The following is a 15,212-nucleotide window of genomic DNA, read 5'->3' as shown; positions in this document are numbered from 1 at the left end:
CTACAAAAGATAAAAACCTAGAAACAATGACTTACACACAGGAAATATTCAAAGAATATTTGACAGAGGAAGGAATAAATTAATGAACATCTTAGATGTGATACATAACACAAATTTCCCTAAATATAAGCTAGAAATGTAAAATATTTTAATGAGGATGTAATTCGAAAACAGAGCAATTTATTTCTTGGGGACAATTTTCATGATAGCAATCAAATTATCAGCTGCATAATGAAGTCTGACATTGATTCATTCATGTTGCACAGGTGAAAAAAGTCAAACATAATGTCCTTTTACCAAGCAAAAAGGTGCTATTCCTTTGGAGCACCGTCACTGGGGACTCACTCCAGAGTTTCAGTCTTGATACTCATCTGCTTACCAGCTGGCTGACCTTGAGCAAATTTCTTAATGTCTCTGCCTCCATAAAATGCCCATAAATGAAAGCCAATAATAGTTTCAACCTTATAGAATGGTGAAGATTAAATTATATAATCCATGTAAAGTGTTTACATGAATACTAGGTATAGAGAAAGTGCTCCATTATTATTGTTATCATTTTCTAAGAGCAAAAGGACACTATACCTTCTCCAAACTTTTGATCTTAAATAAAAGAGTAGAAAAATCATATTTTCCAGAAACCACCCTGCAAGGGACATGGTTCCTAAGAGAATCTGGAAGGAAGAACAGGGCTTTATTTTCTCTCAGTTTTAAGACTTTACATTCCCTAATACAACCAACTTAATACCCAGGTATAAATTCTGAGGTGGTGAAATTTGGTGATATTTTCCCTCTGCCACTCTGAGTTCCCATAAGGTACTGGGTACTGTGTTGAGATATTGACATATATTAACTTCAGTAGTCACATTAACACTCCCATAGGTAAACAGAGGCATAGATATTATAAACCCAAGTTTACAGATAAGAAAATTAGAAATGTTAATTCACCCTATAAGCTTTATAGCCTTTGAGGCTATAAAGTTAGGACTGAACCTTGTCCTACATCAAAGTAGATATATTTTACTTTAAGCTAGAAAAGCAGCAAATATATTTTATATGAAGAAAGTTCTTTATTCATCATTCCCATACTTGAAAGCTCTCCATCTGGAATTTAAAAATGAATATTTTCTTTATTTAAGTGAAATAATATCCTCTATTTACATACAAATATTCTTCATGAACCTAATTTTGCATTCATATTGAAAAGTAGGCTGATAATTAATCCTGGAATTTGAAAGTTCAAACTTAAGAAATATTCAAACCATCTGGTGAAGCATGATAATGCAACACATCAACCCATCTTAGTAAATTCTCTCACAAAGGAAGAGTGGGAGCTTAGTACCATGGAGAAATGTTTGGAATTCCTTTACATGAAATAAAGTTCACTGGGTAGGAATAGATTAAAAGTGGGCACTGGCCAACAGGGGATTCTGGATTTGGAGAAAGGACTAGAATGCTGTAGCAGGCATTCCCAGAAGAGCAAAACAATGTATGTTGTAATTATTTAAAATAGAGAAATCAAGCAGTTAAGCAGATTATCAAAGCAATAATTTAAAAATACACTTTTGCCTCCAACTTAATAGTTTATTTGCAATTTTCCATATAGCTTAAAATGTTAATATGATTGTTTTAATAATTTATCTCAATGTGCTTTTACAGACCTGGCTTCAACAAGTTACTGTCTGTCTCATTTCTCATGCAATTTGGCTACTCGGAAGGAAGTCTTTTGCTCTAATGAACCACTAATTAATTACTCCTGATAGCCTTCAATTATCAATGAAGTTTTCTCTTTACTATAAAAGTAGAATATTTTGATCCAGGACTTAGTTCTTAGTCAATAGCATTCAGACAACTGCATTTCTTGATCAAGTATATTATTTATAAAATAAGTGGCCATAAAATAATAAATAGATCCATTAACCCTAAAGAAAAACTAGTCTCATGACTGGTTGTTAGATTGCTCTAAACTAAATTTCTGTAACTTTACTGATGTGACAAATAGTTATAACAGGGCAGTTTAATCTTACCTGATGTCAGGCATTTTTGATGTTTAGGGATATATCTCTCAAGGAGACGCTTCATACATAAATCCTTGGCCTCATCCAAAGCACATTTTCCATCATCATTTCTAAATAATGGATCAGCTCCATTCAAAAGAAGTAACTCTGCCACCTAGAAAAAGGTTGCTTATATAAGGGAACCCAGATTGAGGGTATATTACTGTAAATGTGTGCTAGCAGACAACTCTAAGTAACATCAAATATATCTTTCGAAAACACAGTTTAGATTTATCTATAAAGCCTTGTCCAATAAAAAAAGAATTAAGGTAGTTGCTACTGATTTTAATTCGTTGATACATGAGTTTCTTCTCAATAAAAAAAACTAAAGGAAGAATGAAAGGGAGAAAGAAAAAAAAAGGTGGGAAGAGAAGAAAGGGAGAAGGAGGTAAGGGGGATGGAAGGTGGGAAAGCAGGCAGGCAGAAAGACAGGAGGCAAGAAAGGCTGAGGTAGAAATGTTGGTGGCTCAGCCACTAGTGAAATGAAGTTAGCAAATACACAAATAATTAGTACTGGGCTCTATAATAGTAAATACAATTTTAACAGGTTCCAGGAGATAATTACATCTTCCATCTATACCTGTGCTGCTGCTGCTGCTCCTCAGACTGTTGGGGAAAAAGTGATTAATCTGTTACTACTGTTACTACTTCTCAAACAGCCTCCTCTATGCAGCTCTCCCTGAGCTCTCCCAATGTCTCACCACCTGCTGCTGCCCAGGGAAAAACGACTTCTCCTTCCTTTCACACACATATTACTGCCCAATATACTCTATATTATGCTTATTTCTTTCATATCAGTCTCTCCTAGTGTACTCTAACTTTCTTGAGGGTGGGACTATGTTTTTCTTTCTAAAAATAATTTATTATTTTTCAGCAGGAAATTAATGAATATGGTTCAAAATACAGAAGGCTCAGACAAAAATACAATGCAAAATAAGTTTCTCTCCTTAACCCCTGTACTATTATTTTTTCCTGAGTCAGCCCTGGTTAGTTTATTCTGAATTTTTCCAGCAATAGTCTAGTCTAATAGGTATATATATATGTATGTATACATAATATGTGTATACATATTTTTCTTACACAAATGGTCATATATTATATACACTCTGTATTTTCCCTTCTTTCCCCCACCCTCCCAACAAGTCCTTGGAAACTGTTCCATATCAGTGTAGACTACACTTCCTCATTCTTTTCAGCAGCTAAGTAATAGTATACTATATGAACGTACTATAATTTATTTCACCAGTACCCTATTAATGGATGTTTAAGTTGCTTCAAAGCTTTTACTACAGATATATGTCTTCATATTCCCAGAGACTATCTTAGTGTCTTACGTGAAGTAAATACTAAAAAGTATTGTTTAGTAAAAGAATGAATGTAGGGCAGGAAGGATATGGTGAGTAGGCTTTAAAGTAACATTATACTAAAAGAAGCCTAAATGTCCATGTTAATGTATGGAATGAGAGGAAGGATATAAATTTCTATATAGTATATGTACCTAAAAATTAAAAGTACATATATATTTCCTTTTATAATAAAGCATCCTAGTCTACTAAAATAGTTTGAATCTTTCTCTCTTACCTTTGGTATTATCTAGTTTGTGCCATTCACAAACACAACAGCTACACTTTCCTCATCTTCCTACAATAAAATGATTAGCACAAATCTATATTATGTCAGTTTTTTTTTTTTTTTTTTTTTTTTTGAGATAGTCTCCCTCTGTTGCCCAGGCTGGAGTTCAGTGGCATGATCTTGGCTCACTGCAAACTGTCTCCCACGTTCAATCGATTCTTGTGCCTTAGCCTCCCAGGTAGCTGGGAAAAGGTGTGCACCACCACGCCTGGCTAATTTTTGTATTTTTAGTAGAAACAGGGTTTCACCTTGTTGGCCAGGCTGGTCTTGAACTTCTAACCTCAAGTGATCCACTCGCCTTGGCCTCCCAAAATGTTGAGATTACAGGTGTGAGCCACTGCATCTGGCCACTGTGTCAGGCTTTTAAAGAAGACATATATCTCTCTTTTGAGATAATAACTAGATGGTCTCAGGTATACAACATCTCTTTTGAAACTACTTTTTAATCACTTCATACTCTGAGGTGTGTGTATATGTATGTGTGCATGTTCTTTTAGTGTTAATTCATGTTTAATTTTAACATGTTAATTCATGCTTAAAATCATAAACGCAATATTCGTACATTGCAAAAAAAGTTAAAAATTACAGAAAGGTATTAAATGGAAAGTCAAGGTCCCTCCCACACTTATTGTGGTAGGCTGGAAATGCCCCCTCATCCACCCTAACCAAAAGATACCCATGTCTTCATCTCTAGAACTTGTAAATGTCAACTTTATTTGGAAAAAAGATCTTTGCAAATATGATTAAGTTAAGGATTTTGAGATTAGGGGCTTATCTTCAATTATCTCACTGAGCTTTAAATACCATCACAGGTATCCTTAAGAAAGAGGCTGAACAGGATTTCACATGTACACACAGAGGAAAAGGTGATGTGAAGTCAAGGAAGAGGTTGAAGTGATGCAGCCAAAATCAAGGAAGGCCAGTGGCCACTAGAAGCTGAAAGAGGCAAGTAACAGATTATCCTCTGGAGGGAGTCAAGCCCCACTGATATCTTGATTTTAGCCCAGTGATTCTGATTTTGGACTTCTAGTCTCTACAGCCGTGAGAGAATAAATTTCTGTTGCTTTAAGCCACCCAGTTTGTGCTGGGTTATAGCAGTCATAGGAAACCTATACAGATTTGGGTACCAGAAAGTGGGGTGCTATTGTAACAAATACCTAAAAATGTAGAAGTGGCTTTGGAACTGGAAAGCCTGGATTGTCTTGAACAGACATCTGTAGAAATGTGGATGTTAAAGATCCTACCAGTGAGGGCTCAGGAGGAGCACATTAGAGAGAACCTGTGTCATCTTAGATAATGCATATATCATCATAAACAGAATGTTGGTGAAAAAATGAACATTAAAGGCATTATTGGCAAGGGCTCAGAAGGAAATATAGAACATGTTTTTAGAAGCTGGAGGAAAGACATTCCTTGCTATATAATACCAGAAAGCCTAGATGTGTCCTGCAAGTTGTGTAAAAGCAGAACTTATAAGTGCTAAACTTAGAGGTTTAGCTGAGGTGATTTCCAAGTGAAGCACTGAGAGTGCAACCTGGTTTCTTCTTAGGCATTATAGTAAAATGTGAGAAGAAAAAGATAAATTGAAGAAAGAACTGTTAGGCAAAAAGGATGATTTGGGAAATTCTGTCCATCAAGATTGGAAAAGATGGTAAAACTTGGAGATTCCTGTAAGAAAAGTGTGCTTTGTAGAGAAGACCAAGGGCATAGCTGGAAAACCTTTGTTAATGCTGAAAAGAGTAGGAATATGACTCACGGACCCATTCAACCATCTCAGCAGAAGCCAGAAATATAGGTGGGCCTGTGGAAAGATCTGTGAAAGATCCTGTTGTCTAATGGCATGAATCCCTGTGACACACATGGTAAACTCACAAGGTTTTTTGAAAATGCTCTGTCTCAGAAACACTGCATCTTAGACTGAAAGAGACAGAATGAAATGAAGAACTGCCAAGATTTTAGAGACAGTAAATAGGATAACGAAACTACTCACCTGAAAATGTATGCTACCCTTTAAAAGAAAAGAAAAGAAAAGATAACACCAAGAACAGAAAGTTAGCAATGAGTGAAGAGTAACAGATGGCTGTGATATAATAGAGGTAGACTAGTCAGAAGCTTAGGAGATTAGCAAATAGATAGTCAAAGAAAGCCTGGCTAAAACTATAGTCCATCTTAGTGGTCCAGAAGAATGCTGTGCATATCCAAGGCAATGTCCTTTAAGGAGATGCTGGAGAGGAAACTTCTGAGTTACTGGTCCCTGGCTAAATGTAGGCCAAACTCAAAACTCCCTGAAGAATGAACATAGTCTGTAAGCCACACCAGATCCAACAGTAAAATGTAAAAACCTTTCTGATACAGGAAGATTAAACACAACCTCTAACCAATCAATAATTGACCACTAAATGGTCTTGAAACAAGGGTATTCTGTTGGAAACCAGGATAAAGATAAAAACAAGAAAAAAACAATTTTGCAAACAGGGTCACAAGGTTGCACATGGTGAGAGAAATAGACTTCACAATCTATCAAACAAAGAAGCAACCCAAGTTGGGTATGTGAGTCAGGGGGACTCAGTATCCAGAGTTGCTATAATAGATTATCTTAAATGTCCAATTTTGGCTGGATGTAGTGGCTTATGCCTGTCCCAGCGCTTTGGGCGGCCAAGGCAGGAAGATGACTTGAGGCCAGCAGTTCTAAACCAGCCTAGGTAACACAAGCAAGATTCTATCTCTACAAAAAATAAAAGTAAAAATAATTTTTTAAAAAGCTGGGTGTGGTGGTGCATGCCTATTGTCACAACCACTCAGGAAGCTAAGGCAGGAGGATCACCTGTGCCCAAAAATTCGAGGCTGCAGTGAGCTATGATCACATCACTTCACTGCACTCCAGCCTGGGCAACAGAGTGAGATTCTGTCTCAAGAGAGACAGAGAGAGCGAGAAGGAGAGAAGAGACATGAAAAGAAACACTAAAGTATGACCCATACACAGGATAAAAAGCAGTCATAGGAACTGCTTTGAGAGGACCTATATTTGCAGAAAAACACTCTAAAACAGCTATTACAAATATGTTCAAAGAGCTGATGAAAGCCATGTTTAAAGAATTAAGAAAAAACATGGTGATAATGATTTATAAAATAGAGAATGTTAATAAGCAGAAAGTTTTTAAAAAATCAAATGGAAATTCTGGGATTCAAAAGTATAATAACTTCACCAGAGGCCTCAACAGAAAGTTTAAGCTGACAGAAAAACAGAATCAGTGAATTTGGAGAGACAGATTAATAAAGATTACACAATCAGAAGAATAGATTTTTAAAAGAATGAATAAAAATGAATAGAACATCAGAGAAATATGGGGCATGATTAAGCACAACAACATACACATTACAGGAGTTCCCAAAAGACAGGAGAGAGAAAAAGGAGCAGAAAAAAAAATATTCAAAGAAATAATAGCTGAAAACTTCCCAAATTTGATGCAAAGCATTAATACACACATCTAAGAAGCACACCATATTCTAAAAAAGATAAACACAAAGGGATATATATCTAGACATAATCAAAGTCAAAATGTTAAAAGTCAAAGATAAAATCATGAAAGCAGCAAAGGAAAAATAACTTATCATTTAGATAAGAACCCCAATAAAATTAACATCTCACTTATTAGAAACAATAAGGTCCAGAGACAATGGGATGAGACAGTCAAAATGCTGAAAGGAAAAAAAAACTGCCAAGCATGAATCTTATATCTAGCAAAACTATCTTTCAAAAATGAAGGCAAAATAAATACATTCACAGATAAACAAAAGCTGAGAGAATGTATTGGTAGAAGACCTGCTTTAAAGGAAATACTAAGGGTAACTGGGCTGAAAGCAAGTGACAATAACTCAAATCCACATGAAAAAGTGTATGAATAATGGTAATTATACAGATAATTATGGGAGATAATATGATTGTATATTTATTTTCCTTTATTCCCTTAACTGATTTAAAAAGCAATGGCATAAAACAATATGATATTGTATTATAAGGCCTATAACATTTATAAATGTAATATACTTGACAATAATACCACAAAAGAGGCAAATCAGAATAAAGCTGAATTGGAGTAAAACAATGATACCAGTTGGTAACTTGAATGAATCTACAGGAGAACATGAACAGAACCAGAAATGTAAAATAGGAAGCTTAATAAAATAAACTCTACAAGTAAATACTTGCTCTTATCTCAGCTTCTTTAAGAGATATAAGATAATATAAAGTAATATTTGTAACAATATATTGTATTTATAAAATATACAAACATAATACGTATAACAGTCAAAGAACAAAAATAGGGAAAAATAATTTTGCTATACAGAAACAATGTTTCTATATCTCACTGGAAAAAGGTTAGCAAAAGAATGAAGTCAGTTCTGATAACTTAAGATGTATATTGTAAGCCCTAGAGCAACCACTAAGAGCATAACTCAAAAATACACTAAAAAAAATTAAAGGAATTAAATTGTTACACCAGAAAATATTCACTTAATGTAAAACAAAGCAGTATAGGTGGGAAAAACACAAAAAAATGAGACAGACTGAAAACAAAAAGAAAAATGGCAGGTATAAATCCAACCATATCAATAACAACATTAAATATGAATGGATTAAACAACCTAATCAAAAGGCAGAGATGGTAAGATGTGATTCTTTTTAAAAATATACTATCTGAGACATACATTAGATTCAAAGATAACAAATAAGATGAAAGTAAAAGGATGGAAAAAGACATACCATGCAAATGGCAAAAGAGACCTGGAGTGCTGGTCTGGTTTGGCTCTGTGTCCCCACCCAAATCTCATCTTGAATTGTATTCCCATAATTCCCACATGTTGTGGGAGGGACCCAGTGGGAGATAATTGAATCATGGGGGTGGTTTCTCCCATATGGTTCTCATGATAATGAATAAGTCTCATGAGATCTGATGGTTTAATAAGGGGAAACCCATTTCTCTTGGCTTTCATTCTCTCTCTTGCTGCTGCCATGTAAGAAGTGCCTTTCCCCTTATGCGATGATTGTGAAACCTCCCTAGTCACATGGAACTATAGGTCCATTAAACCTCTTTCTTCTGTAAATTGCCCAGTCTCAGGTATGTCTTTATCAGCACGTAAAAACAAACTAAAACAGTAAATTGGTACCAGTAGAGTGGGGCACTGCTGAAAAGATACCTGAAAATGTGGAAGCAACTTTGGAACTGGCTAACAGTCAGGGTTAGAACAGTTTGGAGGGCTCAGAAGAAAACAGGAAAATGTGGGAAAGTTTGGAACTCCCTAGAGACTTGTTGAATGGCTTTGACCAAAATGCTAATAATGATATGGACAATGAAATCCAGGCTGAAGTGGTCTCAGATGGAGATGCGGACCTTGTTGGGAACTGGAGCAAGATTGACTCTTGTTATGTTTTAGCAAAGACACTGGTAGCATTTTGCCCCTGCCCTAGAGATTTGTGGAACTTTGAACCTGAGAGATGATTTAGGGTGTCTGGTGGAAGAAATTTCTAAGCAGCAAAGCCTTCAAGAGGTGACTTGGGTGCTGTTAAAGGCATTCAGTTTTGTAAGAGAAGCACAGCATAAAAGTTTGGAAAATTTGCAGCCTGACAATGCAATAGAAAAGAAAATCCCGTTTTCTGAGGAGAAATTCAAGTCAGCTGCAGAAATTTGCATAAGTAATGAACAGCTGAATGGTAATCCCCAAGACAATATGAAAGATGTCCCCAGGGCATGTCAGAGGTCTTCACAGCAGCCCCTCCCATCACAGGCCCAGAGGTCTAGGAGGAAAAATGGTTTTATGGGCCAGGGCCAGGGTTCTTAATCTGTATGCAGCCTAGGGACTTGGTGCCCTGTGTCCCAGCTGCTTCAGCCATGGCTGAAAGGGACCTATGTAGAGCTCAGGCTGTGGCTTCAAAGGGTTCAAGCCCCTAACCTTGGTAGCTTCCACATGGTGTTGAGCCTGCAAGTACACAGAAGTCAAGAATTGGGGTTTGGGAACCTCTGCCTAGATTTCAGAAGATGTATGGAAATGCCTGGATGCTCAGGCAAAAGTTTGCTGCAAGGGCAGGGCCCTCATGGAGAACCTCTGCTAGGGCAGTGTGGAAGGGAAATGCGGGCTTGGAGCCCCCACAGAGAGTCCCTACTGGGGCACTGCCTAGTGGAGCTGTGAGAAGAGGGCCACTGTCCTCCAGACCCCAGAATGGTAGATCCACTGACAGTTTGCACCATGTGCCTAGAAAAGCCAGAGATACTCAGCACCAGCCCATGAAGGCAGCCAGGACAGAGGCTGTTCTCTGCAAAGCCACAAGGGTGGAGCTGCCCAAGACCATGGGAACCCACCTCTTGCATCACGGTGACTTGGATATGAGACATGGAGCCAAAGGAGATCATTTTGGAGGTTTAAGATTTGACTCCCCCAATGGATTTCGGACTTGCATGGGGCCTGTAGCCCCTTCATTTTGGCCAATTTCTCTCATTTGGAATGGTTGTATTTACCCAATGCCTGTACCCCCATTGTATCTACAAGGTAATTAACTTGCTTTTGATTTTACAGGCTCATAGGTGGAAAAGACTTGCCTTGTCTCAGATGAGACTTTGGACTGTGGACTTTTGAGTTAATGCTGAAATGGGTTAAGACTTTGGGGGACTACTGGGAAGGCATCATTGGTCTTGAAATGTGAGGACATGAGATTTGGGAGGGGTCAGAGATGGAATTATATGGTTTGGCTCTGTGTCCCCACCCAAATTTCCTCTTGGATTGCACTCCCGTAATTCCCATGTGTTGTGGGAGGGACCTGTTGGGAGATAATTGAATCGTGGGGGCAGTTTCTCCCATACTGTTCTCGTGTTATGTTTTAATGAAAAATCTACTTAGATATCACAGCCCAGGTGCTAGGTATGCTCATTGCTATTGAATGTTATTGCTTTCAGGTATTTTCAGTGAAATATATCCTTTTAGAAAGAAAAAAAGTCTTGAATTCATACTGATATTTTCATTTCAGACTTCATTGTATAGATTTACGCATACCTTTGGTTCTCTACCTACTTGCATGTCTTTTTTTAAAGCTAAACATTTCTTAATACAGTAACCGAATTACCTATTTCTTTATCATCTAATATACTTACAATATTACTGTTAACAATGCCAGTATTACTATTAACAATGAAACTACTAACAATGTTTATTTTGGTAGTTCTTTTTCTTACAGTATATTCCATTAGGGATGAAGAGTCAGAATATTGTCTTTTGAAGTACAAGTTAAATATTCTTTATTTGAAATGCTTGGGACTAGTTTAGAATTTTGGATTTTGGAATATTTGCACTACCCTACGGGTATGATGCAGGCCTTTTTGACACTTTCAATAACATATTTATACCACAGAGCAGAAAATAAGCAAAAAACCCATAGTGAGTAATGCACATAGGTCTTGGCCCCATGTGGGGCACCATCAGGCGTTGGTGTGTCTGGTCTGAACATGAGCTATTTTATTACCCTTTGTGGATGAGTTTGCATGAGGGAATTTGGGCATGTCCAGAAAAGCTGAATTGCAGCTGAAGGGAGCTAAGAGGGTCTTTTTCTCTTAGGGTGACTGAATAAATTGTATGTTGTGTGCCAGTGTGTTGACTGCAATCATCACATGAAATCAGGTGTGAAATTTTTCACTCATGGCATCATGTCAACACTCAAAAAGTTTTGGATTTCTGATTTTTGGGTTAGGGATGCTCAACCTGTACTTGAAAGAATTTTGTTCTCTATCCTACTAACTTCTTATGTAAGAAAGTCAGCTGATTCTAGAGGGAGGAAAGTACTTGATTCAATAGTATGATCAAAGGTGAAAATCCATGGGCAAGCTTTAAGTAGAAGTGTATTTCCTTAAGAGGCCTACTGTTTAAGCTAAATAAGTGATGACTGTGATGCCAGCCACTTACTGAAATTTCTCTTCTTGTTCCAGTGAATAACCCTTGGTGGCTTTAAAATATGTCTACAAATTTAACATTCCTACCTCCAAAAGTAGAGCCTGATTTCCCTCCTCAAAAGTGCAGGCTGGAGTTTTAGTGGCTTGCTTTTAACAAATAGTATATGGCAGAAATGACACTATGTGACTTCTAAGGCTAGGTTAAAAAGTATTGTGGCTTCCTCCTTGTTCTCGATCTTGATTCATTAACCCTGGCAGATGCCAGTTGTCATATTGTGAGGACACTCAAGCAGCTCTATGGAGGCATCCATGTGGCAATGAACATGGCTCCTGCCTATAGCTATGTCAGTGAGCCACCTTAGAAAGAGATCTTGCAGCCCCAAACTTTTAGTTGATTGTGTTACCAGTCAACATCTTGACTACAACCTCATGAGAGACCCTTAGACAGAACCACTCACCTCTGCCACTCTGAAATTCCTGACTCTCAGAAACTGCAACATGATAAATGTTTATTATTATTTTAAGTTTTATGGTAATTTGTTAGGTAGCAACAGGTAACTAACACAGAACCTAAATGTAGGTTTAAAGTAGATGGATACTCAATGAAAGTCATTTATTACTCTTTGGTGAGGGGAGAGCTTTTTAAAGGTAGAGATTACATAAGCAGGCTTCAGAATTCCAAGTATTGGGCTACAGAGGAAATTGGTAAGTGCAGACAGTTGGTGAACGGACTGCCAAAGTATTAGTTACTGCCAAAGTAATGTATTCACTCCCTTGGGATCACCAGCTGGATTTCCAGAAGATTGAGGCTCTAGCTTCTGCCTTTTCCCTTCCTCCATACCTTTTTTTTCATGCTCCTTGATTCTGAATTTGACACAAAACCTCCAGAGATAAACACCACAGCTCTTAAAGCAATCTCCTTACAAAACTATTTTCCTGAAAGAAACCAATGCATTCTGTATTTTCTTTGCTGAACAAAATGTGAATACCCAGGCATAAATTCTTTATGTTTTGCTTATATATGGCTTGTATATGAATTAGAGATTTAATTGTATCTACCATTGCTTTCAGTTTCCCTACCTAGTCTTAAATTCCCAATGTAAAGGAGTTTGAAAGGTAGAATTTTTAAGTTGCCGTGTCTTAATAATTTTTAAGGGATTTGACTCATATTGTCCCTGTGATATGGCATTTTTCTCTCCAAGACATTTTATAGCTTTTCCAATTAGATTGTGCCCTTTGTTGTGATTCAATGTCTTATGCTTTCAGAGTTGTAATTTTTTGTAACCACTTCCATGGTATGGACCATTTGATCATAAAGATTTAAAGTCCAAATATTCCAAAATCCAAAAAAAAAAAAAAAAAAATCAAAATCCTAAACACTGCTAGTCCCAAGCATTTCAAACAAAGAATATTCAACTTGTACTTCAAAAGACAGTATTCTGACTCTTCATCTCTAATGGAATATACTTTAAGAAAAAGAACTACCAAAATAAACATCATTAGTAGTTTCACTGTTAATAGTAATACTGGCATTGTTAATAGTAATATTGTAAGTATATTAGATGATAAATAAATAATTCAATTACTGTATTAAGAAACAAATGTTGGCCGGGCGTGGTGGCTCAAGCCTGTAATCCCAGCACTTTGGGAGGCCGAGACGGGCGGATCACGAGATCAGGAGATCGAGACCATCCTGGCCTACACAGTGAAACCCCGTCTCTACTAAAAAATACAAAAAACTAGCCGGGCGAGGTGGCAGGCGCCTGTAGTCCCAGCTACTCGGGAGGCTGAGGCAGGAGAATGGCGTAAACCCAGGAGGCGGAGCTTGCAGTGAGCTGAGATCCGGTCACTGCACTACAGCCTGGGTGACAGAGTGAGACTCCGTCTCAAAAAAAAAAAAAAAAAAAAAAAAGAAACAAATGTTTAGCTTAAAAAAAGACATACGAGTAGGCAGAGAACCAAAGTTAAGCATAAATCTATGCTATGAAGTCTGAAATGAAAATATCAGTATAAACTCATGATTTTTTTTCCTTTCTAAAAGGATATAGTTCACTGAAAATACCTAATAGCAGTGGTTGCACCCAGGCTATGGTCTCTGAGTAGATTTTTCCATTAAAACATAACGATTTACAGAAAATACGTGAAGAAATAAGCTAAACAATACCACAAAGAAAAAATGAGCCAAAACCAGAATTTGGGAAATTCTACAGGACAAATAAGCCACATTTTTCAACAAACAGGAGACATAAAACCCCTAAAATATAGAAAGGACTGCTGTAGATTAAAACACATTTAAGATACATAACAAATACATATGATACATGAAGCTTGATGTGTTCTAATTCAAATTAAAACTTTCTATAAAAACACATTTTTTAGATAACCTCAGAAATTTGGATATAGACTGGATGTTAAATGGTATAAAGAAACTTAACTTTTATTAGGTGAAATGATATTGCAAGTATGAAAAATTGTTTTTTATGGGTAAAATAGTATGATGTCTGGGATTTCTTTAAAATACTCCAATAACAAAATCAGTTCATGTTCTAGCCAAACAGGCCAGAGTTCTACCGCATAATAGAATGTATAATCAATTTTCACAAGAGAGTTTACTGAAAGGCCAGGCACGGTGGCTCATGCCTGTAATCCCAGCACTTTGGGAGGCAGAGGTGGGTGAATCACTTGAGGCCAGGAGCTCGAGACCAGCTTGGTCAAACTGGTGAAACCCCATCTCTACTAAAAATACAAAAACTTAGCTGAGCATGGTGATATACGCCTGTAATCCCAGCTACTCAAGAGGCTGAGACACGAGAAGCGCTTGAGGCCAGGAGGCAGAGGTGACAGTGAACGGAGATCACACCACTATACTCCAGCCTGGTTGAAAGAGGGAGACTCTTGTCTAAAAACAAAAACAAAAACAAAAAATAGTTAACTGTAAACCCACATAAAATGAATAATCACCATGTCTGAGGTCTATTTTTTCAATATATGTGAATCCCCAAATCAATGCCAACAAACCCCTTCAATTCAACATCCCATACACTCACAGATTACTGGATACTCCAAATAAAATCTTTGTTAAAGTTTTGATAGCTTATTTCAATGCCATTGCCTTCACCTACTAACAAAGTAAACCTAATAAAAGAGAAATAAAGGTTAGTCTGGCATGACTTGTTCTTAGTGATGCCTATGATTTCCAAAGAGTACTACATTCTTGCCTATATCTTCTAACCATATATTTAATAACTTGTTGCACATTTTCTAAGGAATAACGCTGAGCTGATCATTTGTAATTCTTAAATTCCAACTTTTCTACTCTTTTAAAAATGTATTTATTAACACTTTTATTAAGATGTAATTCACATGCCACACAGTCTACCTATTTAAAGAATATAATTCATTGTTTTTTAGTATATTAAGATGGTTGTACAACCATTACCACAATCTAATTTTGGAACATTGTCATTCCCCCTAAAAGAAACCCTTTAACCATTAGTTGTCACTCACCATTCCCCACCCTCTAGACCTCCCATCTCTAATCTGTCTCTATAGATTTGACTATTATGGGTATTTCAAATTAACAGAATCA

General features: G+C 36.9%; 1 protein-coding gene across 4 annotated transcripts in view; it reads right to left on the bottom strand.

Moving 5' to 3' along the window:
• LOC105475134 (ankyrin repeat domain 31) overlaps positions 1–15,212 on the bottom strand; it is a 162,312-nt gene that overhangs the window by 77,612 nt on the left and 69,488 nt on the right. For all 4 annotated transcript variants that reach the window (XM_011730158.3, XM_011730155.3, XM_011730157.3 and 1 more), the window contains one exon: positions 2,025–2,169. In XM_011730158.3, the coding sequence (XP_011728460.2) occupies positions 2,025–2,169 (145 nt within the window). The remainder of the gene's footprint in view (positions 1–2,024; positions 2,170–15,212) is intronic.

Source organism: Macaca nemestrina, chromosome 6 (assembly GCF_043159975.1).
Source record: "Macaca nemestrina isolate mMacNem1 chromosome 6, mMacNem.hap1, whole genome shotgun sequence".
Taxonomy (NCBI): Eukaryota; Metazoa; Chordata; class Mammalia; order Primates; family Cercopithecidae; genus Macaca; species Macaca nemestrina.
The sequence above is the reverse complement of the archived record's forward strand: the minus strand, read 5'-3'. Positions and strand labels throughout refer to the sequence as shown.